Genomic DNA, 27,766 nt, shown 5'->3' with positions numbered 1-27,766 from the left:
CATCCTGTACTTGAGTGTGTCTTCCTGAGGATTTAAGTTGAAAAGGGTTAACAGAGCTCTAGTCCAACCCTTTAGTTTTACACATGGGTTAAACCACTTGTCCAACATCACATAATTATTTAGGCTTAGGGCCAGGATTCTAATGGTGGTTTTTATGATCAGGAACATTTTCACGCCTCATAGAAGGAAGGAAACCAGCCTACAAGAGAAGATTTGGGGTCAGGATACAGTGTGAGCAATGAGGTTATAAGGAAAGTTATCATGGTAAATGAAGGATAATAAAACCAACGCAGGCTGAGAGAATGAATTTATATAAAGTCAGATTCAACAAAGTGCAGTAGGAGTAGTATTCTTATATTGATATATCAGTATTCTAGGGGACAGCTCATCAAATGGGGTAATTTCCATTAGAATAGGGATATGGTACATAGAAATCAAGAGTTCATGAATAGGGCTCTCCATTTTTCCATATCAGATGTGTGATTCAGGTTCAGTTCTCAGGCAAAACTGCCTTTAAACTCATTCTTCTCTTTATTACATTAGATCAGAGTCAGGCTTAGAGGACTCAGGGGCTCAGCGTAGGCCTGAGGATTCCATTTTAGCCCTCTTACTAAGGTCTTTAATGATTAAGAAGAAGCATCTGTCACCAACAGCTATAAGTCAACTCAACATGAGGAAAATCATGTAGAAAAGTCTACCAAAGCTCCATGTAAATACAGTCAAGAAGATCCCAAAAAGTGCCAGCTCCCACGTGGACCCCTTGAGTGTGATCTTGTGGTTACATTGATCCTGATATTTGCTTTCGACCTCTCCTCCAAATCCTCCCCCTATTTAAAAATGGAAAACTTCAGGGCAAACCAGGCTGGTCTTGGTAAGTATTTAATATAAACAATGAATAAACAAATATGATATAGAGAGTTCTCCAACTCAGGTCCTCCCTAATACAGATGCTGTAACCTTTACTCTGGAGTCCATGTCACCTGCTATGTCTGTTGTCACTCTGAAAACCCTGGAAGGAACATTGCTATCGATGAATGCTTTGGACTTCTCCAAGAAAGGGAGCATGTTCTGGGGCCAACAACACTTGCCTGAGGGGACACGCTTGAAGAGAGAGGGAATGTAGGTGGAAATCCTTTACTTTTATGACAGAAAATGGATAGCATGGGTAAGAAACACAAAAGCACACTGCAACAGAAGAGAGTAAAGGAAGAGGCAGAAGCCCAGAAGAGGCACTTGTGTTTCTGGATGATATCCTCAGAGTCGAAGGATGGAAAGATCCATTTTTGTCTTCAGGAGGCCAATACCTGCCCTCACAAGCTCCCTCAGGAGGGTACCTGTAATGAGGAAGGAGTGAATTAGGAAGCAAGGGACAGCAGTGAGAGGAGATACCATTCTTCCTGTCTCCATCACACCCCCGACTATTTCCCCCCTGTCCTGTCTCTCTCTTTCCTCAATACTGCTGATTTTTCTCTTCCTACTGCCCAGATTCTCCGTTAGGCTTCTCTGGCTCAAAAATACTCAGCAGCAATGAGTTAATTAACACCCAGGAGTGAGTGCTCCAACTCCAGTCTAACATTGAGATGGTAAGAAATAAATTCCACTTGTCCTTCTCACACTTCATGGCCCCCATCCAAGCCCCTCTCCATCTTTATGATGAATGGGGATCTCCATCTTTACTCTCCCCCAATTCTAAAGTTTCACTCTCACACCCATGCTTTTCAAGGAACGAAGTAGCTCAGGGACCCAAAAAGCTCCCTTCCAGGGTTTTCAGAATCCATGGGGATGCTTTCTCTTAGTCACCCTCCCCAGGCCTTGAGGCTCAGTGACTAGGAGGGTGGCTGGATTCCTAAGAGGGAAAGCATAAGGGTCTTAGGACCTACCAGCATGGGTGCGAATCCAGTTCACAGCCTTATTTTCCAGCAGCTCCCACTCACACTTCAGGTCCTGACCATTGGCATTCAGCCAGAGCACAGCCAGGATGGTGGCCCAGCTTGAAGAATCGTAATCCTGTACAATGGAGAGAGAATTCCCTGAAACCTCCAAGTTGGGTCAGAAGCACCTCAGGGCAGATGCAAACGCTTCACTCCCTTCTCACTCACTGCCCCGCAATTGCTGGTAAATGAAATTACCTGACTTCTCTTCACCTCCATCTACTGCTTGCAAGCATAAGCCACATTTCAAGTACTCAGCAGTCAAATGTGATTAGTGACTACTGTGTGGGACAACACAGTTTTAGAATATCTGGAATTTATTCAATCTCCTTCCATATTTGAAAAATTCAGAATGACACTTACCTTTAAGATTTTGGGCACCTGTCCCATAGTTAATAATTTCTCAATGATTAGTAAATGTTTTAGCAAGTTACCTGGAAATTCTGGAATGTAATGTTTCCTTATCAGCAACTTAACTATTTAAAATAATTAAGAGGTCCCTATTAACATTTACCCTCATGTGGCGTCAATTAATTTTGCTGATGCCTAGATCACGTTCTTTAGTATGAAGAGGAGCAATAACATAAACTCCAAAGAGAGTTCTAGATTTGAATACAGCTTAGTCACACTAATAGGATCTACTTACTTAATTGCTATAAGGGTTAACTATGATAATGAATGTCAATGGCTTGGCACAGTGACTAGCACAGAGTAAGTGCACAGTAAATATTAGTTCTTGTAACAAAGATTAACAGGGGATATAATTAAAGTGGAAGAGGATTTTTGCTTTCTCTTTGTCATCCATCAACCCTAAACCATCAACTCATAGTGGTTGCTCCCTAAGTCCTGGTTCTTTCTGCTCTAACAGAACTAGAAAAACTTTCAACCTCCAATTATTAGGAAATAGTCTATGACCCCCTAAATTCTCTTTCCTCAAGTGGGTTTTGATTCCTCCAATTCCCATCACTGACCCCACCTCTTAAAAGCATGCACACTCCTTTGTCTCCTTGGAATCCCACCTTGAATGGAAGTGCTGCCAGTAGGTCTTCCACACTCATACCCAGGACCACAGCCAGACCTTCATTCAGATCCCAGGAACCATCTGCCTTTTGGAGGGCAATCAACTGCACAAGATGATTCTCTTCAAAAACTTTGGGTAGAAAAAAAAAGAGAGAGAGGACAGAAAATCATGAATCTACTACTCCCTTAGCATATGTGAGAAAGGCTGCAGAATTGAGAGCCAAGTAAGAGAGCAGTGCTAAGCCAGTCCTACCAAGATCTCCCTCATTCTTTCCCCTAGTAGATATGCATTTTCTCTGTCATGAAGTAGGTAATCCAAGTGATATATTGACTCCAGCGGAGCTGGACGTCAAAACACAGCAACAAGGGAAAGGTACGGTATACTAGGGACACTGCAGGACTCACAGAATGATGAGGTTAAAAAGGCATATCCAGTCCAGTTTATGTGGATTTTAAAACTTGGGTTATATTTTAAAATTCTAGACAAATAGAGCTTGAATCCAAATTATTAAAAATTTCAAAAGAAAGCAGATATAAAAGAAGTAGTCTTCCTTAGCAAATAGTCTAGTATCTAATATTAGTGGTATGAAATTTGCTTAAAGATCACATAATTCTCTCAGGAAGTACTTTGTGCTTGACCACTTATCACATGGGGTGATGAACTTAGAACAACTAAGAAATTGATAGATAAGAGAAATTATAACTAGAGAAACAGGTTTACCTTAATAGGAAATAACAGCAAAAAACAAACAACAAAAAACTAAGGCTTCGAATTTCAAAAATCTCAATATGAATGTCAGTTGTGCCAACTTACTTGAAGTGCAAAAAATATCTAACCAACGGAAACCTCAGTCTCTTCACTATAAATTAGAGACAAAAATGGCTAATGCATATGAAAGCATGTAAAGTACCGAGAAGAGAGGTTGGCTCCTAAATATCTCTCTACGAATAGTAGCTGCTATCATCAATTCACAAAAACCAGCAGAATAATACCAATGGCAGTTTTTCTTTATACTCGCAAAAGAAATGAGAGGTTTCATAAGTGAGAAGGCTCAGAGCAGAAGTCTTCTGAGTTGCAAGTTACAAGGTAGAAAACCAACAGAAACTAAGAAACTGCTCTATGGACAAGAGTATGAAGCTCCTCATGACAACCCTAGGAGGTGAGGAGGGGTCCAGTTGAGGGAACTCAGGCTCTGAGAAGTGAATTGAATTGCTTGCATTCACAAAGTAAGTGGTAGCACATAGAAGTGAATGTTCCTTATACCTTGAAGTTCTCTCCTTAACTAGCAGCCTAAGAAATGAAAAAAATGAGTAAATCAAGATTAAGAAGCAAAGAGAATTTTTAAACAAGTAACAATTGTACACTACAAACTCTTGCTATAATGATCAGAGATACCAGAATTTGCCTAAATTTAAGCCCATTTTAATAGACAAGGCCCCCATTAGCAGCAAAATGTACTTTGACTCAATTTAGTGTGCATCTAAGAAGCCCAGCTGCTTAGAATACAAGGCAATGACTAAGGAATACCCATTGGTGACCAAGAGAAAGTCATCAGACAGCATCATGAAAATCCACTTTCTAACTCAAGCTGTAAAAGCAGAGCCAGTACAACAGGGGGCTAATAAGGTAACAACAACGTCCTGCAGGGGAAGGGCCCCAGTCTGGAGGCAAACCGTGTGAAGTGAGACAGCAAAGGTAGTTTGTTTAACTAGTTCTCAAACCAGATTCCCCTGGAATCACAGGTTTCAGTGTCTGATACTGTAGACTAAATAAGTTGGGCTGTCCCTGGCAAATCAAGAGCTGGACAAACCTCACCCTCTGCCAGATGGTTTTCAAATGAATTACCTGCTAGGTAGAGAAAGCCACAAGATAGCAGAGTGCTACAGATTCGTTCTTCAGTGGCCATAGGTCAGAAAAGCAAATTGAGGACTCCCTCACCTGTATGGTGAGTTTCCAAGTTGGTCTCATCCATGGAAGTATGAGTCCTTCCCATCTCTGGGGAGGTCTCTTTGGGAGACATGCATTTCTTCTTTTGCCTGACACCAAGAGCACGGGGTTTGCCTAGTCCTATACGTGTGACAGACAAACACTGGTGAGAAAAAGCTATTGGAAAGATGCTCACCTAGAGTGTATAGTTCCCTGTTACTCATCAACCTATAGCGATTATTTGAGTCTTCGCCGCCACTCTTCTGATAAATGTCTGGGTAAAAAGGAGTGTACCTCATAGGCTGTCCTGCAGGCATAAAATAGGTGGATGAGGCTTTTGCATAAACTGAAAGATGCCAAAACAGACATTTGATACTGAAGCACCTTTATTCTCTAGAGTAGGGAATGGGCCCTACTTTAATCTGAGACACATACTCTCCCATCCATATCAGTTTCATCACCACCTATATTGTGTCATTCCTCTTCTCCCATGAACCAACATCCCACATAATGAACTTGCCCTCTGAACCCCTCTGAGTTCCTTTCTTCTGGAAGCACTGATATACAGTAAACCAGCTTCCCTGTATCTTCCATCTCATCATAGGATTCTTCTTACAACTATCTGTCTTAAATATAATTAGTACTCCAAAGAACTATTCTCCCTAAATCCCTCTCAAATTCTTTTTGCCCAATTTACCACATTCCAAATTCTCAGGACAGGGAGTTGGGGTTAGCAACCTCTTCAATACCTAATCAAACATTCAGAACATTGCTTTCCAACCCTCACTTGGGTTACATCCCACACATCTTCACTGCTGTCATCTTCAGTCTCTGTTATTTCCCATCATGCACTGAAATATCTAAAAGCTCCAGTGTAAATCCTGCCATTGTCTTAAGTGATCTCAAGGCTAAATCTAATCCCATACCTTTCTTTCATTTCCTGGTAAAAGTGGAAGAATGTCACTGGTCCGACTGAAGGCTAATCCTTCCACTACTGTTTGAGATTTCATTCTCTCTACTTTAACATATCCTTATCAATCAACTCTTATTTTTTCCCAATATTTTCAGCTCTCTCTACTGGTACTTTCCAATTAGCGTTGCAACTTACATGTATCTCTCCCATTCTGATTTTTTTGTTTTTAAAGAGAGAACATGCAAAAACCCATCTCAACTCCACAATCTCCTCTGTAGATATCACCCTCTATTCTTTCCCCTTTTAAGCCAAAGTACAAAATGCTTTTAAAAGAACTCAATGTTCTCCTTCTTAAACTAGCTCTTATTCTTTTGTTCTCCTTTGAGATAAATGGTATCATCATTCACCCAGTTGTCCAAACCATAAATTGGGGTATCATCCTCGACGACTTCCATCTCCACATTCCATCAGTAACTAAATTGACCACTTGATAATCTGTCACATGTGGTCCTTTCTTTGTATATTCACTGATAGTGCCTTGGTTTAGATTACTTCCTCTTTTCCCCAGTTTAATACAGTAACTTGCTATCTAGTTTCCCTAGAAGTTCTGCTTCTCTTCAAACCATTCTTCCAATTGGCAGAGGGGTGATGCTTATGAAACACAATGTTGATGACATCAAATCCCTATTGAAATTCTTTCAATCTCTCCCCAAATATGGCCCAACCCTTTAGTACAGTTAAGTGTAAAATAGAGATAATGACATTAACTAAATCAGAGTATCATTGTGAAGTGTAATTATCTAAAATATATAAAGTTCTTAGAACAAGGCCTGGTACAAAGTAATAAGTCAACGCAAGTGTTAACTATCATGATCTTCATCAGCCTCATTTACCAACTTCTTGGTCTTTTCTCATGATTCACTTAAGATTGTTGAAGATCTGGTTCATGGGGCTTCTAAAGGAATGTAACATGTCAATAGCCTAACTCAATGACCCTTGACTTCCTTAATTCTCATATTAATTCTGCATTATAAAGGCAAATTAAAACTAAGCACCAGCCAAACTAAAACACCTATATCACTTATATCACTCTTTATTTGTTCTTATATCTGGGTTTTTGCACATGCTGATTCTGATATTTAAAATTCTTTTTTCCCTGCTCCTTGCCAGGATAACCTTTCTAAGCCTTCAAGTTTCAGTACAGCTGTCACCTATTTGGGGAAGAATTCTTTGCTATCCACTCCCCTCCCTAAAGTCTTTGATACTCTCCTACATGCTCTCACATATCCTAGTCTTGCCTATATTGTAGTACTTTTTATACTTCCTTGAAAATCTGTTCCTCTGTTTGCAGTCCTCTCCCTTCCTCTTCCACCCTCAGATTATAATCTTCTTGGGGACAGGAACTGTATTTTTTTCACCATGCTTCTCCAATGATAAGAACAATAACTCATATATAATTGGTGCTAATGTAGTTAAATGTGTAATGAAATGAACATTGCATGAATGATAATGGGACTCTCCTGAAGCCTGCCCCCAGAAGTACCATTATCTATTTCCTCTAGAATCTTGTCTAGAGAATTTCCTCTCTTGACCACAAACCTCAAGACCTTAATCTTATATATTATTAAGCCCGCTTGGCTTATGCCTGAGACTGTCCTGGCCATCTGTACCATTCTCTACCACTCCCAGGTTCTTCAAAGGCAACTGCGTGAACCTTAACTATCTGCATCAGAAGGGTATATCAGATTCAGATTCAACATTTGGCTAGTCAGTGTTAATATTCGCTTTCTACATTTTAATGTTTTCTTGTCTCTTCCTTGTATTAATTTAAATCTTCTGCCAGTGGGATATAATCTAGCTCCCCAGGACAGAACATTTTATTAATACCAGCAGAAATCTTAGATGTGGAAGAGCAAGGGAGAAAAAAACAACTTAAAGACCTTTTATAACCTTTTCCTTTAAATAATGTGCTTCACAATCCATGCTACATGAGTCTGAATGGCACAAAACTCACCACTTCCATAAAATCTTGGCATTACACTGGCAGAACCCAACAGAATTGGCCTTGGAATGTCCCTACGGGCCAGGGGCCCCTGAACTGGCTTGTTGAGGGTCTTGTTGATGGCAATGAAAGCTGTGTGTGAACTTATGACTCCACACTCAGTGCTGATCTTCAGTACTTCTTTTTTGTCATTTGCTGGAGTCTCCCTGAAACCCATGTCCTTGACTTGGAGCAAGGATTTGGCAGCAAGGCGGTGAATGGTGAAGCTGAAATTTAAAAAAAAAACCCCGTGACTTATGGAAAAATACCCATGTGCCATTCACTCCAAGTTCCTCAAAAGTTAAGGATGGCAGAAGGGGAAAAAAAGCCAGAGAAAGGGAGAGAGAAGAATTGGGTGGGTTAGAAGGAGGTGTGACTGTGGGGAAACAAATGAGCCCAGAATTAAGAAAAAGAAACCAAGCTACTAGGATGGCAGAGGGTAAAAAAAGAAAGAAAATGGCAAAGGGAAACTGTAAATTCTTACTTGGCATCATGCTTGGGATGTAAATAAAATGTCACCTTATTCTCATAACTCTTGCCCTGGAGTGTATATCTGAGACATACTTGTCCTGTCGTCTCTTCAAGCTATGAATTAAGGAAGAGTAGAAGTGACAGAAGGGAGAGGTCTCCAAGAGAAGCATCAGACTGAAACAGCTCCCCAGCTCCACCCATTAAAATTTCTAGCTAGGTATCCAATAGCCCAGGAAATCAGAGATCTGAAATGATGGGAATGGGGACAAGCTGGCTTTTCCTGGAAAGTATGATCCCTTGATGAGATCCAAATCCCCTTATCAAATCTACTTGTATTGTCTGGGGTAGCGTCTGTGGGCAGTAGTTACTCTGACTAGAGAGACAAACCTGGTTGGGAACTCACCGGCATTCTCCCAGTCAACTGAGCATAGACGATTAACCGCTGACCCTTAAAGATGACAGTCTGTTGTGGGGAAAGCATTTTAGCAGACAGACCTGGAGGCAAAGCCCAGCTCAAAGACACATTCTCCACCACAGGCTGCAGAGAACGCTTCAGGGCCAAAAGAGCCTGACAGGGAGAATGGACAGAATAACCACATAAACAATAATAGCAAAGATAACTGCTATTAATTGACTTTTTTTATGAACCAGGTGCTAAGTGACACCATATATATAATGCTTAACTCTTAGCACTAATCTAGAAGATATCATCATTATTCTTACTTTATGTATGAGAATACTAAGGCCTAATGATTTACTGACATAAATGTGAATGGAGGAAATGTCTGAGACCCCTGGAGAAGTAGGGAACAATTAAGAAATGCATTAACTAGGAAGAGGAACTTAGAAACATAACCAGAGGTGGAAGGGGCTTTCCCCTTGTGCTTGCTGATCAAATGGTACATCGATTTGCCACCTCTTCCAATCTATTGGAACCTATTACAATTGTTCCTTCTCTTTTTCTCCATATCATTGGCATGGAATATAGGATATGGCACTAAAAGGGGTCCTAAATCTCAGCCCTAGAAGCTCAGTTGTGACATTCAATCCTCTTAGATTTTCTGTCTCTGGTCTAAAACACAAAGCCCCCTATGTCTCTTAGCTCTTCATCTCTGGATTCCCACTTACTAGGACCAGATACCATTTCTCCACAAACCACACCAGGCCCTTTCACATAAGGGCAACAATAACTTCACTAGGCATAGGGTCTAAGATCGTGGAGATAGACAAAAATGAAACTTGGAGGCACTCTGCTGCTCGTGTCCTTGCTACCCTCCCCACAGACTATCTGGACAGACGCCCCTGGACACAGCCTGTCCCTCACCTTGGTCTGCATCCTGCTCCTACTACTGATAAATTCTGAAGTGCCCCCGGCGACCCGAGCAATGCCTTTTATCAGGCTGGTGGAAGCACCTTCTCCAATCCCAAATGAGAAACATCTGCAATTGTTAAAAAGAGGTTAGAGGTTAGAGATAGGCTCTGAAGAGTGAAGTTATAAAAGTAACACATAACATTAAAAAATGCATAACACTCCAAAATACATGAACAGGTAGTCTTCTTTCTTGACCAAAGGTGTAATAACTACCATTTACTGAGCAGCTCCTACCTTCCAGGAACTATGCTAACCACTTTAATGATCTAATTTATCACAAGACTCCTAAAAGACTATAAAATGGCATTTGTAAAACTCATTTTACAAATGCCATTTTATAAACAAAGGGAAGCCTGGAGAACTGAAACAATCTGTCCAACATCACACACCTAGTCACAGCAAGCGTGTGAGCACAGGTCTGTCTGAATACAAGACCCTCCTGGAAAACCACTGTACTATACTCATTCTAGAAGCAAGAAAAAAAGAAATAAGAATAGGACTATATCCTCATCAGTGATTTCAATAACCAGTTGAAAGAAAGGGCTAATGAGAAAACAGGAAAGTCAGGAAAAGATAGAAACTATAATCAGAGCTTGTTTATTAGCACTAATCTGGCACCATTATCTGTCCTGGCAAAGACATTTCTTAGGTGGGAAAGGATGCCTCCTGCTCTTCTACCTGAAGAGCTCTTCTCTCCTTGCCCAGGACTGTGGGTGTCAAATAGTTTTTGTTTTTTTTTTTTAAAGCATTATTGTGGTAACATATCTATAATTCAAATGTTCCCATTTTAACCAATTTCAAGTGTACAATTCAGTGGCATTAATTACATTTGCAATAGCTTTTTGATCACAAGTTGGCTTTTCAAATAGGACTGTATAAAAACAGAGAATGTGTTGTAAAACTAACACCAGCATTTTCAGAGTGTGTTACAGGGAAATCTATACTTTCTCACTGCTAATTAATATGCTAAAATTCTGGCCAATGCATCAGCCTCTTTAGATTTGGTGGGTTTGAGTCATCTACCCAAGTCTAGTGATATCTGCATTAGAATTGACGCTTTAAACTTGTAGGGCTAAAGACCAGACTTTCAACTACAGTAACTGAACTGCCATTAATGCTTACTAAAGACCCCAGTCTGCCAGCAACTTGATACCACTATCTTTAAATTTCCAACAATATCCCGGAATTATAGCCTATGTTCTTTATAGCTTACAAAGGGCATTTTTTTGCACATTTATAAATGTTTTATGTATAAAGACAAAATGAAACAATATTTATTAATTAACTAACTATATGCTTTGCACTCACTTAAATACTTCCTGTGGATGCTGATAATAAAGATAACAAAGACAATAACAACAAAAATTTATATAGCATTTATGTTGCATCAAGCATATTTCCTAATGCTTTATGTAGATATGCTCTTTCAACCTCACAGTAAATCTCTAAGGTAAGTACTACTATGACATCCATTTTCAAATGAGAACTCGAGGTTTAGAGAGTTCAGGTGGTTTACTGATATAGTCAGCAAGCATAAGAACTGGGACTTAAATGTATGCCTTCTTACTTAAAACAGAAAACCCTAGGGGATTTTTGTTCACAGCAGCAATAGAGTAAATTATTCCAAATTAGTTGAGAACTAGAAAAGCTGTACACAATTTTCTAATAGTCTGTTTAAAATTAGCAAGGGGCTACCAAGATAATAAGAATCTGTGGCTTAAGACCTGGAAAAGGAGGGAAGCTAAGAGAGGTGAGGCTGGCATTTGGTGTCCCTTTTCCCCTTGAAGCAAGTGCCAAGTACAAAACAGATGACTGAATATGGAAAATTCTTAAATTTAGTGGTTTTGTTGTGGTTATTTAGCAGAAGGTCTTTGTCTTAGAAAATAAATGCATATGTATCGTTATATGAAGGGTTATGATAGCTGTGGCTTGCTCTCAAAAGTTTCAGACAAAACAAAAAGAGATGAAGTAATAGTTGAAGACTGGAGCGGTACTTCCTGGAAGATGGCGGCTTAGTAAGACGCGCGGATCTTAGTTTCTTCTCCAGGACACCTACTAGGGGAGTAGAAACGATACAGAAAGCGCCCAAAGCCACAACAGAGATAAAAAAAGACAGCGTACCCCATCCTGGAACAGCTGGCTGGCTGAGAGAAGCAGCTCGGGTGAGATCGCCGAGGCGCGCGGGCCTTACCGGGCGGGGTGGCAAGCGGCCGGAGTTACTCCCTTCCCCCTTCCCGGGCCGGCTGGGAGAATTGGAGAGGCGGTCCCCTGAAACAAAGACAGCTGGCGCCCACACCACGCGCAGCCCCCGGACCAACTGAGAGAATTGGATCGGAAACCCCCAGGCCGCGGAGAACGGTGACGGGTGGGGGAGGCCCCTTCCAAACCCGTGACTCCCGGGGAACGTGCACTCTATCGGGCGGGCCGCTGCCGCTGGCGCCCTCCCGCCACGCTTGTTGCCCAGGGCCGACTAGGAAATTCGGACGGGCTCTTTCCCTGGCTGCGGCGACCAGCAACCCTCCCTGCGTTCGGACCCCGGGCCGGCTCAAGCCGTTTCGGCTAGCGAACCCCCCGGACGGCGAGAGTTTTCCAAAGTTTAAGGTCCCACAGCACCTTTTACTGGTGGGACCCGCAGACAAACGTGTGCCACGAGCGCCACCTACTGGGCAGGATAAGAAAAACAGAACCCAGAGATTTCACAGAAAAATATTACAACCTTGCTGGGTCCAACACCAAGAGAAATCTGAATAAATGCCCAGACGCCAGCAGCAGAAGATAACTGTCCACGCTCAAAAGATTGAGAATATGGCCCAGTCAAAGGAACAAACCAATAGCTCAAATGAGACACAAGAGCTGAGACAACTAATCCTGAATATACGAACAGAAATGGAAAACCTCTTCAAAAATGAAATCGATAAATTGAGGGAGGACATGAAGAGGACATGGGCTGAACATAAAGAAGAAATAGAAAAACTGAAAAAACAAATCGCAGAACTTATGGAAGTGAAGGATAAAGTAGCAAACATAGAAAAAATAATGGATAGCTACAATGATAGATTTAAAGAGACAGAAGATAGAATTAGTGATTTGGAGGATGGAACATCTGAATCCCAAAAAGAAACAGAAACTATCGGGAAAAGAATGGAAAAATTTGAACAGGGTATCAGGGAACTCAAGGACAATATGAACCGCACAAATATACGTGTTGTGGGTGTCCCAGAAGGAGAAGAGAAGGGAAAAGGAGGAGAAAAACTAATGGAAGAAATTTTCACTGAAAATTTCCCAACTCTTATGAAAGACCTAAAATTACAGATCCAAGAAGTGCAGCGCACCCCAAAGAGATTAGACCCAAATAGGCGTTCTCCAAGACACTTACTAGTTAGAATGTCAGAGGTCAAAGAGAAAGAGAAGTTCTTGAAAGCAGCAAGAGAAAAACAATCCATTACATACAAGGGAAACCCAATAAGACTTTGTGTAGATTTCTCAGCAGAAACCATGGAAGCTAGAAGACAGTGGGATGATATATTTAAAATACTAAAAGAGAAAAACTGCCAACCAAGACTCCTATATCCAGCAAAATTATCCTTCAAAAATGAGGGAGAAGTAAAACTTTTTGTCTCAGACAAAAAGTCACTGAAAGAATTTGTGACCAAGAGACCAGCTCTGCAAGAAATACTAAAGGGAGCACTAGAGTCAGATACAAAAAGACAGAAGAGAGAGATATGGAAAAGAGTGTAGAAAGAAGGAAAATCAGATATGATATATATAATACAAAAGGCAAAATGTTAGAGGAAAATATTATCCAAACAGTAATAACACTAAATGTCAATGGACTGAATTCCCCAATCAAAAGACATAGATTGGCAGAATGGATTAAAAAACAGGATCCTTCTATATGCTGTCTACAGGAAACACATCTTAGACCCAAAGATAAACATAGGTTGAAAGTGAAAGGTTGGGAAAAGATATTTCATGCAAATAACAACCAGAAAAGAGCAGGAGTGGCTATACTAATATCCAACAAATTAGACTTCAAATGTAAAACAGTTAAAAGAGACAAAGAAGGACACTATATACTAATAAAAGGAACAATTAAACAAGAAGACATAACAATCATAAATATTTACGCACCGAATCAGAATGCCCCAAAATACGTGAGGAATATACTGCAAACACTGAAAAGGGAAATAGACTCATATACCATAATAGTTGGAGACTTCAACTCACCACTGTCATCAAGGGACAGAACATCTAGACAGAGGATCAACAAAGAAATAGAGAATCTGAATATTACTATAAATGAACTAGACTTAATAGACATTTATAGGACATTACATCCCACAACAGCAGGATACACCTTTTTCTCAAGTGCTCATGGATCATTCTCAAAGACAGACCATATGCTGGGTCACAAAGCAAGTCTTAACAAATTTAAAAAGATTGAAATCTTACACAACACTTTCTCGGACCATAAAGGAATGATGTTGGAAATCAATAATAGGCAGAGTGCCAGAAAATTCACAAATACGTGGAGGCTCAACAGCACACTCCTAAACAACGACTGGGTCAAAGAAGAAATTGCAAGGGAAATTAGCAAATACCTCGAGGCGAATGAAAATGAAAACACAACATATCAAAACTTATGGGACGCAGCAAAGGCAGTGCTAAGAGGGAAATTTATTGCTCTAAATGCCTATATCAGAAAAGAAGAAAAGGCAAAAATTCAGGAATTAACTATCCATTTGGAAGAACTGGAGAAAGAACAGCAAGCTAACCCCAAAGCAAGCAAAAGGAAAGAAATAACAAAGATTAGAGCAGAAATAAATGAAATTGAAAACATGAAAACAATAGAGAATATCAATAAGGCCAGAAGTTGGTTCTATGAGAAAATCAATAAGATTGATGGGCCCTTAGCAAGATTGACAAAAAGAAGAAGAGAGAGGATGCAAATAAATAAGATCAGAAATGGAAGAGGAGACATAACTACTGACCTCACAGAAATAAAGGAGGTAATAACAGGATACTATGAACAACTTTACGCTAATAAATACAACAATTTAGAGGAAATGGACGGGTTCCTGGAAAGACATGAACAACCAACTTTGACTCAAGAAGACATAGATGACCTCAACAAACCAATCACAAGTAAAGAAATTGAATTAGTCATTCAAAAGCTTCCTAAAAAGAAAAGTCCAGGACCAGATGGCTTCACATGTGAATTCTACCAAACGTTCCAGAAAGAATTAGTACCAATTCTCTTCAAACTCTTCAAAAAAACGAAGTGGAGGGAAAACTACCTAATTCATTCTATGAAGCCAACATCACCCTCATACCAAAACCAGGCAAAGATATTACAAAAAAAAAAACTACAGACCAATCTCTCTAATGAATACAGATGCAAAAATCCTCAATAAAATTCTAGCAAATCGTATCCAACAACACATTAAAAGAATTATACATCATGACCAAGTAGGATTCATCCCAGGTATGCAAGGATTGTTCAACATAAGAAAATCAATTAATGTAATACACCATATCAACAAATCAAAGCAGAAAAATCACATGATCATCTCAATTGATGCAGAGAAGGCATTCGACAAGATTCAACATCCTTTCCTGTTGAAAACACTTCAAAAGATAGGAATACAAGGGAACTTCCTTAAAATGATAGAGGGAATATATGAAAAACCCACAGCTAATATCATCCTCAATGGGGAAAAATTGAAAACTTTCCCCTAAGATCAGGAACAAGACAAGGATGTCCACTATCACCACTATTATTCAACATTGTGTTGGAGGTTCTAGCCAGAGCAATTAGACAAGAAAAAGAAATACAAGGCATCAAAATTGGAAAGGAAGAAGTAAAACTATCACTGTTTGCAGACGATATGATACTATACGTCGAAAACCCGGAAAAATCCACAACAAAACTACTAGAGCTAATAAAGTACAGCAAAGTAGCAGGTTACAAGATCAACATTCAAAAATCTGTAGCATTTCTATACACTAGTAAGGAACAAGCTGAGGGGGAAATCAAGAAACGAATCCCATTCACAATTGCAACTAAAAGAATAAAATACCTAGGAATAAATTTAACTAAAGAGACAAAAAACCTATATAAAGAAAACTACAAAAACTGCTAAAAGAAATCACAGAAGACCTAAATAGATGGAAGGGCATACCGTGTTCATGGATTGGAAGACTAAATATAGTTAAGATGTCAATCCTACCTAAATTGATTTACAGATTCAATGCAATACCAATCAAAATCCCAACAACTTATTTTTCAGAAATAGAAAAACCAATAAGCAAATTTATCTGGAAGGGCAGGGTGCCCCGAATTGCTAAAAACATCTTGAGGAAAAAAAACGAAGCTGGAGGTCTCGCGCTGCCTGACTTTAAGGCATATTATGAAGCCACAGTGGTCAAAACAGCATGGTATTGGCATAAAGATAGATATATCGACCAATGGAATCGAATAGAGTGCTCAGATATAGACCCTCTCATCTATGGACATTTGATCTTTGATAAGGCAGTCAAGCCAACTCACCTGGGACAGAACAGTCTCTTCAATAAATGGTGCCTAGAGAACTGGATATCCATATGCAAAAGAATGAAAGAAGACCCATCTCTCACACCCTATACAAAAGTTAACTCAAAATGGATCAAAGATCTAAACATTAGGTCTAAGTCCATAAAACAGTTAGAGGAAAATGTTGGGAGATATCTTATGGATCTTACAACTGGAGGCGGTTTTATGGACCTTAAACCTAAAGCAAGAGCACTGAAGAAGGAAATAAATAAATGGGAACTCCTCAAAATTAAACACTTTTGTGCATCAAAGAACTTCATCAAGAAAGTAGAAAGACAGCCTTCACAATGGGAGACAATATTTGGAAATGATATATCAGATAAAGGTCTAGTATCCAGAATTATAAAGAGATTGTTCATCTCAACAACAAAAAGACAGCCAACCCAATTACAAAATGGGAAAAAGACTTGAACAGACACCTCTCAGAAGAGGAAATACGGATGGCCAAGAGGCACATGAAGAGATGCTCAATGTCCCTGGCCATTAGAGAAATGCAAATCAAAACCACAATGAGATATCATCTCACACCCACCAGAATGGCCATTATCAACAAAACAGAAAATGACAAGTGCTGGAGAGGATGCGGAGAAAGAGGCACACTTATCCACTGTTGGTGGGAATGTCAAAGGGTGCAACCACTGTGGAAGGCAGTTTGGCGGTTCCTCAAAAAGCTGAATATAGAATTGCCATACGACCCAGCAACACCATTGCTAGGTATCTACTCAAAGGACTTAAGGGCAAAGACACAAACGGACATTTGCACACCAATGTTTATAGCAGCATTATTTACAATTGCAAAAGATGGAAACAGCCAAAATCTCCATCAACAGAAGAGTGGCTAAACAAACTGTGGTATATACATACGATGGAATATTATGCAGCTTTAAGACAAGATAAACTTATGAACCATGTAATAACATGGATGGACCTAGAGAATATTATGCTGAGTGAATCCAGCCAAAAACTAAAGGACAAATACTGTATGGTCCCACTGATGTGAACGGACATTCGAGAATAAACTTGAAATATGTCATTGGTAACAGAGTTCAGCAGGAGTTAGAAACAGGGTAAGACAATGGGTAATTGAAGCTGAAGGGATACAGACTGTGCAACAGGACTAGATACAAAAACTCAAAAATGGACAGCACAATAATACCTAATTGTAAAGTAATCATGTTAAAACACTGAATGAAGCTGCATCTGAGCTATAGGTTTTTGTTTTGTTTTGTGTTGTTTTGTTTTGATTTTACTATTATTACTTTTATTTTTTTCTCTATATTAACATTCTATATCTTTTTCGGTTATGTTGCTAGTTCTTCTAAACCAATGCAAATGTACTAAGAAATGATGATCATGCAGCTATGTGATGATGTTAAGAATTAATGATTGCATGTGTAGAATGGTATGATCTCTAAATGTTGGGTTAATTTCTTTTTTTCTGTTAATTAAAAAAAAAAAAAAAAGAAAGGGATAATTGGAGATGAAGGGATACAGACTGTACAACGGGACTGGATATAAAAACTCAGAAATGGACAGCACAATACTACCCAATTGTAATGCAATTATGTTAAAACACTGAATGAAGCTGCATGTGAGGTATAGGTTTTTTGTTTTTGTTTTTTTTGTTTTTTTTTTCTTTCTATTATTGTTTTAATTCTTATTCTGTTGTCTTTTTATTTCTTTTTCTAAATCGATGCAAATGTACTAAGAAATGATGAATATGCAACTATGTGATGTTATTAAGAATTACTGATTGTACATGTACATTGAAATGATTTCTAATTGTTTTGTTAATTCTTTTTTTAATTAATAAAAAAAAAAAAAAAAAAAAGAGATGAAGTAATAGTTATAAAATCAACTGGTAGACCTGGGTGAAGACTATTTGAGTATTAATTGTTATATTCTTGAAACTTCTCTATAGGTTTAAAATTTTAAAATAAAATCCTTGGAACAAACATTATTTAAGGAAACTAATAAAGACCTAAATAAATGGAAAGTATACCACATAAATAGATCGGATTCTTCAATACAGTAAATATTGAATTCTCCCAAAATTAATCTATAAAGTCAATGCAATTCTAATCAAAATCTCAACAGGAGTTTGTTGATAAAAACTGACAAGTTATTTCTGAAATACAAATACCAAGAACCAAGAACAACTAAGGCAATCTTGCAAAAGAATAAAGTTGAAGACTTACGCTATTGGAAATCAAGATTTATCATCAAGCTACACTAATTTAGATGGTATTGTACTGGCATAAGTCTAGATAAAGACACCAATGAAATGGACAAAAGACCCAGAAACAATCTACACAAGTACAGATGCTTATTTGTGACAAAGGTGATGCTGCACGTTACTGAAGAAAGAACAAAGTTATCAATAACTGGCACTGGATCAATTTGATATTCACAAGGAAAAAAATAACTGAAACCTGACCCCTACCACAAATGATGCACAAAAATCAATTTGAAATACACTGTATATCACAATGTAAAAGAAAAAAATAACAAAACTTTTAGAACATAACAAAAGAAGCTATCTTCATGACCTTGCGTAGGGAAAGGTTTGTTTACAAAATATAAAAAAAACACTGACAATAAAGGAAAAGATTTTCCGACTAAATTAAAATTAAGCATTTTTAATGGTACAAAAGGTACCATTATTGAAGGTAACAAGGCATTCATAGAGTAGGAAAATATATTTCTAACACATATAGTCAACAAAGTGCTTATATCCAGACCATAGAATGAATTACAGATCAGTAAGAAAAAAAATCAGTCTAACAGAAAAAAAATATATAGGAAAGAGACTGAAAGGTGTATTACAAAAGAAGACCTCCAAATTGCCAGTAAATATCAAAAGATGATCAACTTCATTAGGATTCAGGAAAATACAGATTAAAACCATGAGATACTACTACATAACCACGAGATTGATTACAATTTTAAAAGACAAATAATACCAAATTTTGCATAAGAAATGAGGCAACTGGAACCCTCAGAAATGCTGATATGAATTAAATTAGTGCAATAACTTGGAAAACTAACATCCCCCCAAATTCCACAACTACCAATTATTTCAACATAAAATAAATTTATATATATGCCAAAAATACATGTATAAGACTGTTCATAGGAGCATTATTCTTAACAGCCAAACCAAATGTACAACAACAGAGTGGATAAATTATCATACAGCCATGTAGTGGAATACTACACAACAATGAAGACTGACAATGCCCACATGCAAATATGTATGATTCTGAAGATATTATCAAAGGAAAGAAAATATGCAGAAAAAAGTACTCTATAATTCATTTATTTAAGTTCAAAAATAAGCAAAAATATACAGGAAGTCAAAGCAGGGAAGAGAAAGAAGTGGGTAATGATTGGAAAGGGGCATGCTGGAAAGAGTCAGAGATGGAGGGATGTTAGTAATACTCTATTTCTTGAAGTGTATGGTGGTTTCAAATGTGTGTTCATTGCGTGATAATTCCTTGAACTGTATACTTATGGTTTGCTTAGTTCTGATTTGTTTTACTTTGATTAAAATATTTGTAGTAAAAAAATAAATATATTTAAGTACTTACTATTCAATATTTGTTTCCCTTGTGGTTTAGAGAGTATAAAAGGACAATGATTTTGCATTGTGTTGTTGATGTTATCTAGAAAATTGCTTTTATATTTTAGTAGTGAGAAAAAAATGGTATAAAAATTTGTCAGCTAGTAAAAAATAAAAATTCTTGAATCATTATATCCTCTGCAAAGAATGTCAACACTGGAATAAAGAATGCAAGTGGCATCAGATCTCTCTCTTGGGTCCAGTCACCCGGAAAAGATTCTCTTCATACCTGTGCCTGTCTCTGTTGTTCCTCACTTCTTTAATGACTGTAAATGTATCAGTAACTTCGCCATCTGTGAAGACAAAGAGCTACGGGAAGAAAGAAGACGTTCATCAAGAGTTTGTCAAGTTCGTTTTTAAGAAGCCAGGGTTTGCTCTCAAAAGACACCCAACTAACTCGTTCCAAGGGCTTTGATGCCTCTCCAGACAGGCAGCAATGCCCCTAATGTGCCACTGTCACTTGGACCGTGTTCTACATGTTCTGTCCGGAACCATCCTTCCTTTAAACTTACTCTGAGTCTCCTATGGCACCAGGAAGTAGAATTCCATTAAATACCTCTCATCCTTTTTCTTTACTATCTGACAGAAGATTCTCTGAAGTAAATACCATGTCTTAATATTCTTGCATTGAAGTCCAGGGCCACAGATTCTTATGCAGAGATCTGTCTCCTTCTATATTTCTGTTCCAGTTCTTACCTGCAGAGGGTGGCCTGAGATGGAGGGTCCATTGAAAATGGTATGGAGCGGGGTCAAGATTTCAGTGCCCCCTAGGTTTGCCTGCATAACCTTCACTTTTCTCAAGGCTTCCTCCATCGTATGTTGCGTGTATCTCACACTGTCCCTGAGAAAAACACACACATCCAATTACATGATGGCTCCTCAATTCTACCATTCTGAGTAGTAAGCTGCATTTCTGCAAATATTTTTATTGTAAACAACCTTATCTGAATTCCCCAATGCCAAAGTCAAGTCTGCAGTCAACCCTTGAACAATCTAGTCCCTGTCTTAAAATTATTTTCTTGGACTCTCTATGGCCTTTCTAGAAACTCACTGAAAGAATGCTTCATAGGTAGATCCAAATCCAAAGACGTTGAAATAACAGCCTAAAGGCAAACTCTTCAGCAGCAAGACCAGCGTTTCCTAAAGTTGAGAGATTATGAGGAGACAGAATGAGAGAAGATTCTCTTGCACATACAGACACTATCAAATCTAACTTTTGATGGTACAGACCTTGACCTTCCTCCTTTGTGCCTTGGGGCCCGTATATTCCAAGGCCAACCTGAGACTGACTACGTTAAGTGTAGCTCAGATGGGGCACAGCCCACAGCTTCTGATAGACACTAACTTAACCCCTGAGATCCATTCATAACTTGAGTATGTTACCCAGAAGAAGGAAGTTAGTTGTACCTTGGCAACATCCATGCGTGACCGGCCTTTTTCCCGTTTACTCATGGCACACTGCATACTTCCTGACCGGTCCATGAGGAAGATAAATTCTCCATTGGTAATTGGTGGCTGGGCTTCCGGGATATTGGGATAGAAACTCACCATCGCAGATGGATCTCCCATCAAGGACTCTACTCAGAAATGATAATGACATTATAAGACAAAAATAATTCAAAAATCCTAAAGGCCCTCAAGAATCAATAGTATTGATTGATAGAATCAATAGTATTGATAGAGTTGAATGGGGAGCTAAGAAAGAGCTCAAATCTAAAACACTGTTTAATCCTTACACCAAATCTGTAAGTATATACTATAGTATATATACTATATACTATATATAATATCCACTATTATTCTTTAGACCTGACTCAAATTATTTTCACCTCCATGAGTCTCAGCTTCCTCATTTGTAACAGAAAGTATTTCAAATCCAAGCAGTTCTGCTTCACAGCTTCAGTTTTCTCATCTGTTAAATCAAGGGTTTAACAGATCAAGCGATCTCATGAACATAAAGAACTCAGTCTAGGGCTTGAAGGAGGTGAAAGTCTCAATAATAATTTTTTAAAATGATTAATAAAATTTAATTTGTATAACATTATTATATTAAAATATAATTTTAATTTTTAAAAATTAAACATCAGGTTCTTAATACAATAAGTACTTTCCAAGTTTTTAAAAAAATAATATTTTGCCTTTCATCATGGAGTGGTAGACTTCATTTGGCAGAAGCATATATGGTTTTAGTGTGCGAAGCTGTTGCTTAGAGCCATCAGTTGCTTCTCTGTGCAAATGGGTATGCCAGAAGGGATTCACAAGATGCTGTAAAGGCTGCCCCTGCTGACCCTCTTTGGTCATGAAGAATAAAAGAGAAAAATCTGCATGGGGCCCTTCATGGAAGCAGAGTTGGTTATGGCAAACCTGTGGTAGAAACTGGAAGTCCCTCTAACAACCTTAGCATGGGTCCCTTGCCCTGAGGAAAGAGCATTGAACATGTGAGGGCAAACCCAAGAGTTCCAATTTGGGAGCTGAAATATGAAGATAATTTGACCAAATATTAAGAGGGAGCGAGCTGGCCTCCTATCAAAGACCAACTATAGGGAACTGTCTTTGCAGCAGTTGTAGTTATAGACAAGCCTAACCCAAGCCATCTAACTTTGAACATGACTGACACAAAGGTGCTTCCATTTGACCAATGCAGACAATACTCTGGAAGTGGCAGTATTCCTTAAGCATGTATCACAGGCTCTGCAATCCGGTCACATCAAAGCCCAGCAAGGCCAGAAGATAGCAACAGGCTGACATGGGTCATACGAGTTGTAGTGACAAGAAAAAGTATATATGTATTAAGGAAGACTCAGAAAATCAAGGAAATACTTTTAAAAAAATTAAACTTAGTTTTGATCTAATAACAATTATTGCTTGCACACTTCCTGTGTTTTAAAGTCTTTCTTTTCTCCCAATGGCTAGGTTATTTTATAGTAGTAACCAGTTTGTGTAATTTAGTTTTCTTTTACTTAACACTCTCTGGAAGGCTTTCTTCCATATTATTTTTGAACATACATTATTTAATAACTTATGCATAAGTATAGCTAACATAGTGAATTTCGCCACTGTAAGGCATTTTGATTGTTTTCTAATCCTTGATGACAAGAAATGGTATGTGGTATGGAACATCTTCGTAGATATTTTTTCTATATATTTAGGTTTCTTTCCTTAGGTAAGATTCCCAAAATTGGAATTACCACCACAAACATTTCTACTTGACATACAGAGCCACATTTCTTCTCAGAAGGATGATATCAAATTATTTTTCCTCAAGCAATCTATTATAGTGCCAAACTCACCATTTAAAATATGAGCAAAATCACATTTGAAAACCTTTGACAATTTGAATGGTAAAACTGTCAAGACCTTTTTTTCCCCATTTCTGTAAAGACTGATCATTGTTGCACATACTTGTAAATTGTGTTTCCTCTCATGACTTCTTTGCTCATATCCTTTTCCCAGTTATCCACTGATGCACTTGAATTTGCTTCTACTTTACAACCACATGTTTTTCATTAAACCTAATCATTTCTGCATGCCCTAGTGTAAGTGATTTCAATGTTTCACACTGATATGCTTTCTCTACTTCTACATGGGGGAAAGAAAAGTAATTTGAAGGGAAACCTTGGAATTACCTCCTAGATGACTACCAGAGGGGAAGTTGAGTACCTGGTCTCGTTTTTGGTTTCCCCATCTCCACGGCCACACTGGGCATGTGCACTTCACAATAGTAGATCAGGAGCTCCACATCACTATCAAACTTGTGCCCATCGGCCAGGGAAACCTGAGCAAAGGACACAGGTTAGAACCTTCCCTGTTTGCTGCCTTAACTGAAGTCAGAACAGAGGGCAACAGGCCTCTTCCATGAGTAAGCGTGGTCAGAAGCAGGAGTTAAAAAGGAGAGAAGGCTCTGGACATTAAGCGGGGATAAAGAGGGCGCAGTATGACTTCTTCTGAGTCAAAAGGAAAAATTAAAGAACAATTGGGAAAGGATGGGAAGGTGGCACCAGCAGTAACAGTGTTCTCTTTTTTAATCACCTTAGCATCAGTCTTCTTATCTCCAAGGTACTCAAGAGGACTCAAGGAGCAGTTGGATTGCACCTTCTCGATGCCGTGCTGGGAACTGATGGTGGCAACCATGCTTAGTGTGTAGGGCAAGTCTTTCAAAGGGACAACAGGAGTCTTCATGTGAAGGCAACTTCTCCGAGATCGTCCTGCAAGAAGTCACCTTAGTTCTAGTCTCCCTTCCCATATTTATAGCACCCCCACAAGCTCAAGCAGATTGCCCCAATTATAATTCACCCATTATTAGTATTCCAAGGGGGAGATTCCTCACCAAAGAGGCTATACCGAGGATTCAGGATAGCAGGGAGTATGTAGCGCAGGGCCCCGTCTGCTTGCAGGGGCAGCTCCTGCACGTAGTGCAGGGTGAGTGCCACCTTGGACCCTGGGTAGAGGTTTCCCACATTGCAGCAGAAGACATCCCTGGAGCTGATGTCCTCCTCCAGTAGGAAGGCCTGGTGGCCCTGGGAAATGGCATCCTCATAGTCAGTATGAGCCTAAAGAGAACAGAGAAAGGGACAAGAAGGAAAGGTGACATCAAAGCTAATGGGTGATGAAGAGATGAGCAGTGCAGGAAAGAAAGACTGGTGGGAGGGACTGGAATTGTTCTTGGCAAGGTCACAGCTATACTCTGAGTACCTCTGAATGAGTTCCTTCCTGAAATTGTTTTAGGAAACTAGCAGCTAGAAAGGAATGGAAGAACTTTTAACATCAGCATTTTCAGTGAAGTTTCCTTTGACAGTGGTCCTGATGAGTATGCGGTAAGGAAACAAGCCAGGAGGAGGTACCTTCATCTTATCCTGTAATTCAGCCACAATTTTCTTCCCATCCACCAAGGCTTCAAAGTTATAGACAGCTGAGTCCTCATCCATCGGAAACACAAAGAAGGCCTCCACAGGAACTTTACCCTCATTCTCGTAGTTTAAAGTTGCAGACACACCGGCCACAAACTCACAGATGGACAAGTTCACAGAGATGCTCTTCAGTGGCACTAGGGATAGACCAGAGTTCAAGAGTCCAACAAATCTTAACAGAATGCTTCCTGCATGCCATGCATTGTGCTAGGCGCCAGAGCTACACTGGCAGGTGTAACCCCGTAACCAGGCTTACCTGGTTCCTCTAGGCCGGTAAGCAGGCCACAAGGACGCACCATGGTGGCACAGGGTTTCTGTGAAAAGACACATCAAGAACACAGTGACATTTTGGGTGATAACTACTCAAACACCCTTTTCTTCTGCGTTTCTCTCTGGCATTAAGAATAGATTCAGGGAGTTAATGTTGGAGCTAGGAAGGAGATGGAAGTCTGGAAAGAAGACAAAGATTCTGATAGTAGGAGTAAGGTAAATGCCAGCTCACATGGGGAAGCTGCAATATTCTGAAGTACCCACTAAGCAAGACATCTCTGAGACACCCTAAAGCTGGTTGAAATACTGGATCAACTTTTTGCAAAGGGAAATTTAATATACTACTCCTTAAGTGTATTGCATACTACACCTCGCTGAAACATGGGATTCTCTTTCCAACATGATAGCCACAAGATCTATGCTTCCCACTGATTTAAAATATATGTAGTCCCTACAACAGTGCCCGGCCCTTAGAAGGCAATTAATCAGTGATGACAACCATGAGTATGGTTCTCGTTATTGTCATTAATGTTAAATAAAGCTCTGCTGCTGTTCACTTTGGATCAGGCTATTCAGAAATCTGTGGATCTGCATGATCCACAATGAACCCCTGCAACTTTAGATTGTTGTGGTTTTTCATGTGGGGTTCATAATTGAAACCACTGTTTGATTTCTTTGCCCAAGATATTCTGATATTTACAAATATATATGCAACAGGTGCTCTATTTTAAAGTAGATCCTTCTAAACATAGCTTACAAATATTATTATAGGCTAGACAACCATTTTATGGGATCTGGTAATAAACAAAGAGATAAAGTCTCCACATCTAGCTTATGTTTTACATTGATTCTTTTACCCAGAGAGTCAACAGGTGAATCTGGGCTGAGTCTTTGGCCTTAGGGCCTTACGGACTCCTGGAATCCGGTCTCTGGCCATTCTGAACCAGATCCTTTGACGCTGGTCCCTTCCTGCCCTGTCAAAGTGTGACCTAAGCTGCCATCTCCAGCACCAACCAGTGAAAATATGCCTTAAGAGCCAAAACGGGACTGGTTTGTGTGTAGAGAAGGCTGAAGACAAATTAAGCCAAGTTGCTTGTTCATATGCGCAGAAACAAGGAGAATCCCAACCCACAGGACGGAATTTAGGGGCCAGTGCTCCCTTAGGGATCTTGGGAAAGGCAATTGCCTGGAAAGATCCTCACCTCAAGGATTCTGAAGGCTTACACATGCACTATTTCTAAGCCCTAAGTACTCATCCACTATGTAAAACATCACTTTTACCCCATTCCTGGAAATTTCCACCTCCATTACTCAACTGATAACAGTATTTCCTATACACTATGCCCCACTCCCACAAATCAGTACCATAAAATCAGACTTTTCACCCATCTGCTTTTATGTTGAGCAGTTCGATATGAATTGAGTGTGGTAAATTGGCTCATAATTTGACAGAAACAGAGGGCAGATGCGGTTGTGGAGGGAGGAGAGGATGGTTAGGAAAAGGGCTTCCATGCAGATTCCTTGACTGGGGTAAGTCCTCTGGGAAATTAAGCTGGGCCTGTTTTCTCATAACACCAGAAGGAAGTGGAGTAAGGCAGAGACTCACACAAGGCAAAACAGCTGGGAGAGTTGTGTTAGGCAGCCAAAGCCTCAGGCTTGCCTGACGCACCAAAGTGGTGCCAGAGGAATAGAAAGAAGCAAGCAGGCGTCTCCTACAAAGAAACTATCTTATTTCCTGATTCTTATTCATATTCTGGGATCCCCCAAATCAATTCTCTTATTGAGAGAAATTTGCTATAGTGCACTCCTCTGCTTCCACCCTTCCCTCTAAAAACTGCTCTGCCAGAATTGGTTTTCTCAGGATGGCATTTCAGAAATGCACCTACGACAGGAATGCAAAGAGGAGCCACATGAGCTGACCAGGGTCATAGACCTGAATCTGAGGCAGCTGGAGAGAAAAGACGCCATCTCGCAGAGCCAGACCCTGCAGAGGACAATAAATTGGAGAGGAAGCTGGCCCAGCGGGGCGGCAGCGGCCACACCCTCCCGCCCACGGCAGCCCGAGAGCAGGGAACCCGGATCCAGCCAAGGAGACGCTGGAGATTGGATGCGGAGAGGGACTACACAGAAACGGAGAGTGATTTCATCGTTAATATTCCCAATCTAAGATTTCACTTTTCAGGCACGCTATATAGAAGGGCTTAGGGACTGTGATCCAACCGGGGGAGCTGGGGGAGTGGGATTTGAAGCTGCATTTCCACAAGATAAAATTATATAAAGTTAAGAAAAAGCCAATTGTCCACATCAAAAAAAAAAAAAAAAAAAAAAAAAGAGGGGGGGAGGAAAAGAAGGAAAGGAGAAAATGGTTAAATACCCCCTCCAAACCCCACAAGATTTCCCTAAAGTGCCAAATCTGCAGAAACTCTCCAGGGATCATACAGCAGGAATAAATTCCCCATCCCTTGGCTTACAGCTAAACAAGCCCCAAGAGATTTGGGGCCAGGCGAAAGGGGAGGCAGAAGGGCGAATCTCCGTGGCAGGAGGTGGGATCCAGCCCTGGCGCAGGCAGCCTTGTCCCTTACCTTCTCCAGCAGCCGGGATTCTCTTGGAGTCAGCGCAGAAAGAAAACAACCGCAGTCAAAATTTCCAGGAAGGCACGCCCCCTTTTAGGCACCGACGATAAATAAACGACCACATGAC

The 27,766-nt window shown here is 39.6% G+C and overlaps 1 protein-coding gene across 2 annotated transcripts; it reads right to left on the bottom strand.

The window, feature by feature from the left end:
- Positions 1–140: 140 nt before the first annotated feature.
- On the bottom strand, positions 141–27,766 carry LOC143644082 (von Willebrand factor A domain-containing protein 5A-like). Of its 2 annotated transcripts, none has more exons than XM_077112600.1 (18): positions 27,649–27,766; positions 25,053–25,110; positions 24,731–24,933; positions 24,217–24,439; positions 23,919–24,094; positions 23,550–23,664; positions 21,297–21,466; positions 20,941–21,029; positions 20,586–20,730; positions 20,119–20,198; positions 9,628–9,742; positions 8,707–8,871; positions 8,317–8,417; positions 7,806–8,059; positions 5,075–5,185; positions 2,951–3,081; positions 1,881–2,007; positions 141–1,334 (listed from the first exon to the last, which is right to left on the bottom strand). In XM_077112600.1, exons 2-18 carry the CDS (start codon positions 25,093–25,095, stop codon positions 1,255–1,257), a joined length of 2,328 nt encoding a protein of 775 aa, XP_076968715.1. In that variant the 5' UTR covers positions 25,096–25,110; positions 27,649–27,766; the 3' UTR covers positions 141–1,254. The 2 variants fall into 2 exon arrangements, with proteins under 2 accessions (XP_076968715.1, XP_076968714.1); XM_077112599.1 differs by lacking the exon at positions 5,075–5,185 and adding an exon at positions 4,891–5,019 and having other exon boundaries at positions 144–1,334; positions 27,649–27,765.

This window comes from Tamandua tetradactyla, chromosome 8 (genome assembly GCF_023851605.1).
Source record: "Tamandua tetradactyla isolate mTamTet1 chromosome 8, mTamTet1.pri, whole genome shotgun sequence".
Classification (NCBI taxonomy): Eukaryota; Metazoa; Chordata; class Mammalia; order Pilosa; family Myrmecophagidae; genus Tamandua; species Tamandua tetradactyla.
This window is presented reverse-complemented; position numbering and strand designations above follow the sequence as displayed.

What these genes read in the sequence shown, in the direction of transcription:
- LOC143644082 (XM_077112599.1), bottom strand. Translation starts at nt 25,095, where the DNA reads ATGGTGCGTCCTTGTGGCCTGCTTACCGGCCTAGAGGAACCAG. An exon ending in TACCGGCCTAGAGGAACCAG is followed by an intron (nt 24,934 to 25,052) that starts GTAAGCCTGGTT and finishes GTCTATCCCTAG; the next exon opens with TGCCACTGAAGAGCATCTCT. An exon ending in GCCAAGATTTTATGGAAGTG is followed by an intron (nt 5,020 to 7,805) that starts GTGAGTTTTGTG and finishes TCACACGTATAG; the next exon opens with GACTAGGCAAACCCCGTGCT.